The 2877-nt window shown below is 35.0% G+C and overlaps 1 protein-coding gene across 1 annotated transcript; it reads right to left on the reverse strand.

Moving 5' to 3' along the window:
- Window positions 1–211: 211 nt before the first annotated feature.
- Window positions 212–1659, reverse strand: LOC107616650 (exonuclease V, chloroplastic-like). Its single transcript, XM_016318604.3, has one exon. It carries the CDS (start codon window positions 1527–1529, stop codon window positions 414–416), a length of 1116 nt encoding a protein of 371 aa, XP_016174090.1. The 5' UTR covers window positions 1530–1659; the 3' UTR covers window positions 212–413.
- Between the last annotated feature and the right edge of the window lie 1218 nt (window positions 1660–2877).

Consider the following 2877-nt stretch of genomic DNA (forward strand, 5'->3'; position numbering starts at 1 on the left):
GCAGTTTCGTCTGCACCCGTTTTATCAGTTTATGCAGTTTTTTATTTCGTTGTTTTAAATATGTTTCAAACTCAAGTTGTCCCTTGAGTTTGAGGGGGATGTTAGAATATAATTAAGATCAATTAGGATTAATTAGTATGATTTAGTATATCTGAATATTTATTATAGAAGATTACGTCTTTATTATTACGATTCTCTTAGCCCCTATAAATACACTTCTATATTGTATCATTCCACACAACTTGAATAGACACACAAATCATTTCTCTAGTCTAGTCTTTTATTTCTAACACTACAAAAATAAGAATATATTTTAATTAAAAGATAATTAAATAATATTAAAAATTGACAAAAACCTAAATTTTATTGTACAGTCCATTTTCTATTTGAGATGCAAATATAATAACGAGTCATCATCCATCATCATCATCATCATGTGGGTATGCTGGACACAGAGACGAAAAGCGACAGTAGGCACATTTCCATTGGTCTTCCACAGCAACGAAACTAGCTTCTCTCTGTTGAAGCCAAAACTGAAGGCATTTCGAAATCTCACCCTTTAACCATCCACAATTGTATGCAAACTTGTCTTCATCAAGCACCACTGACTTATCTCTCTGAGACTCATATCTAAGCACTAACTCATCATCATGTGCACGTGGCATCATCTTACACGCTGTTTGGTAACACAACACCACTTCATTAAGCGTCACTGCATTGAAACCAGAACAACAACATGCCTTCTTCAGATCTTCACACAATGCTCGTTGCGGTTCTAAATCGAAGTAATGATAGAACTCTCTCAAAGGGAATGGATTGGAAACTAGATTGTCCAATAAATACTTGTAACACATCAACTGAATCCTACCGTTTCTTTTCTGTGATTCTGAAGGAACTGTGTCGCTGATTCGAGTCTTCGTCTCAACGAGTATTGCCTTGTGATCAGTGCTATGCATTCGAACCTCGTCGATGCGTCCCACCATCCATATCCCTTGTTCGAAAGCAAAGCTTACTATTGGAAGCTCGCGGGTGAGTCCTTCAAACAACAACTGATTCACGCCATTTATGAAGTTAACAAGTTTCACTGCCATGCAATCTTCTCTTGACTTCACCTCCACTCTCACCGGTTTCAGAACCTCGTTTCGCAGTTCAACATGGCGATCGATGCCAGCTTTCATAGCCTGATAATGGTTATTGTTCTTCCCTGTTCCTTCATAAACGAAGCTGAAGCATTCCTTGTCATCACTGTTGTTGTTATTGCATTCTTCATCATCAAAGAAGAGAGAAAACTCCATTTGCTTTTGGCACCATTCTGTCTTGCTAACATCGGTGACAAACAAGCCCCTCTTGTTCCTATACTTCTCCAGCAACGTGTCAGCTACCTTCTTCTTCTTTGAAGCAAAGAAATGGCCATAATCCTCTATGTCAGGTTCAGGAGAGGTGAATAGACTTCGCTTGGCTTTAGCTGAAACTGAGTCAATGGATTTGGTTTTAAAGAAACGAGGGGTTTTGGAGGATGATCCGGCCATGATGTATTATGAAGCTTGAAGCAAGTTATTATAAATGATTGCAGAGAGCAGTGTATAAAATACTTTTACTAAGTTTTCTTGGTGGGTAAGCAAATTGTTAACTATGTTTCACATCAATAATAATAGTCTTTGCATGATAATGCAGCACAAAGGAGCATAGATAAAGTGAAAGATGTTGTGAACTTTCCTTTCTTTCCTTTCACTCACTATTCAGTATTCACTCCTTTTTCCTTTACTTACTCTCTCCTTTTCCTACTTTCTCATTTGCCCAATAGCTTTCATAGGGATGTCAAAAGTTCAGATAAGATAATATGAGATGCTTGATAATTATATGGAATGTAGGAACAGAGCTAGAACTTTTGTTTGAAGGAAGCTAGCATAAAAGATATAACTAAATAAAAGGCCAAAAAATAAAATTAAGAGGAGAAAAACCATAAAAATAAAGAATTTTACATGTAAAAATATAATTGAGAGGGTCGAAATTAGAAGCGGCAATCGGATCGAAACTCGATGAGTCAGCTTGCATAATTCGTCAAAAAAGATAACTTTGACTAGAAATTTGAGATCACTACAATAAAAAACTCGTATAACCTGCACCGCTAATCCATGAGTTTTGGTGAGGTGGGATGGAATTTTGACTTTAAAATGATAATTGAATTTGGAACGTTACTTCTGTCCCTGTATTTACTATCTAGAATATTTGTTCGGTTTACTTGAAGTTATAATTTGAACTATATTTGATTGATTAAAGTCTTAAACAATGTTTAATTATATGTTTTGGATAATATTGGTTTCATTATTTTGTTTAAAAGAATTTAGTTGATAATTATGTTTATTAGTTATTTAGAATTAAAGACTTTAATGTTTGTAAATTTAAAAATTATAATTTTTCTTGTCTTTAAAAATTATAAGTTTATTAAAATATTTGTGAAATTATATATTTTTTAATATTTAATGGTTCAATAATTTTTTCAAAACAACAAAAAAGAATTAGCGGGCTTAGGCCACCTCGACCCGCCAATTTATCGTTAGGCAGAGCAGGTAGAAATTTGGGACCGTTTTAGTAGATATCGAGGCGAACTAACCCACCAAATGATGGACTTTTGGCGGAGTGGGCTAGTCCGTTTGCCACCCTTAACTATGTTCCACCCTTAAAGAAATGTTTTTTTATATCCCCGAATCCTAGTTGCGCTCTTAATGGAATGTTTGATCATGTATTTAAGGAACTAAAAACATGATTTTTTTTTTTTTTCCCCTAGTAGCTTGTTTTTATGGTGTGATTTTACACTTTTGAGAAGAGTTTGCACATTCTATTTGGATTTGTGCCACGTTTTGGGCAACGACGCTC

This window comes from Arachis ipaensis, chromosome B9, assembly GCF_059453495.1.
Source record: "Arachis ipaensis isolate K30076 ecotype BB chromosome B9, ASM5945349v1, whole genome shotgun sequence".
In the NCBI taxonomy this organism is placed as follows: domain Eukaryota; kingdom Viridiplantae; phylum Streptophyta; class Magnoliopsida; order Fabales; family Fabaceae; genus Arachis; species Arachis ipaensis.

Bases quoted from the DNA above. Each gene is read 5' to 3' on its own strand.
- LOC107616650 (XM_016318604.3), bottom strand. From the start codon at position 1,529: ATGGCCGGATCATCCTCCAAAACCCCTCGTTTCTTTAAAACCAAATCC.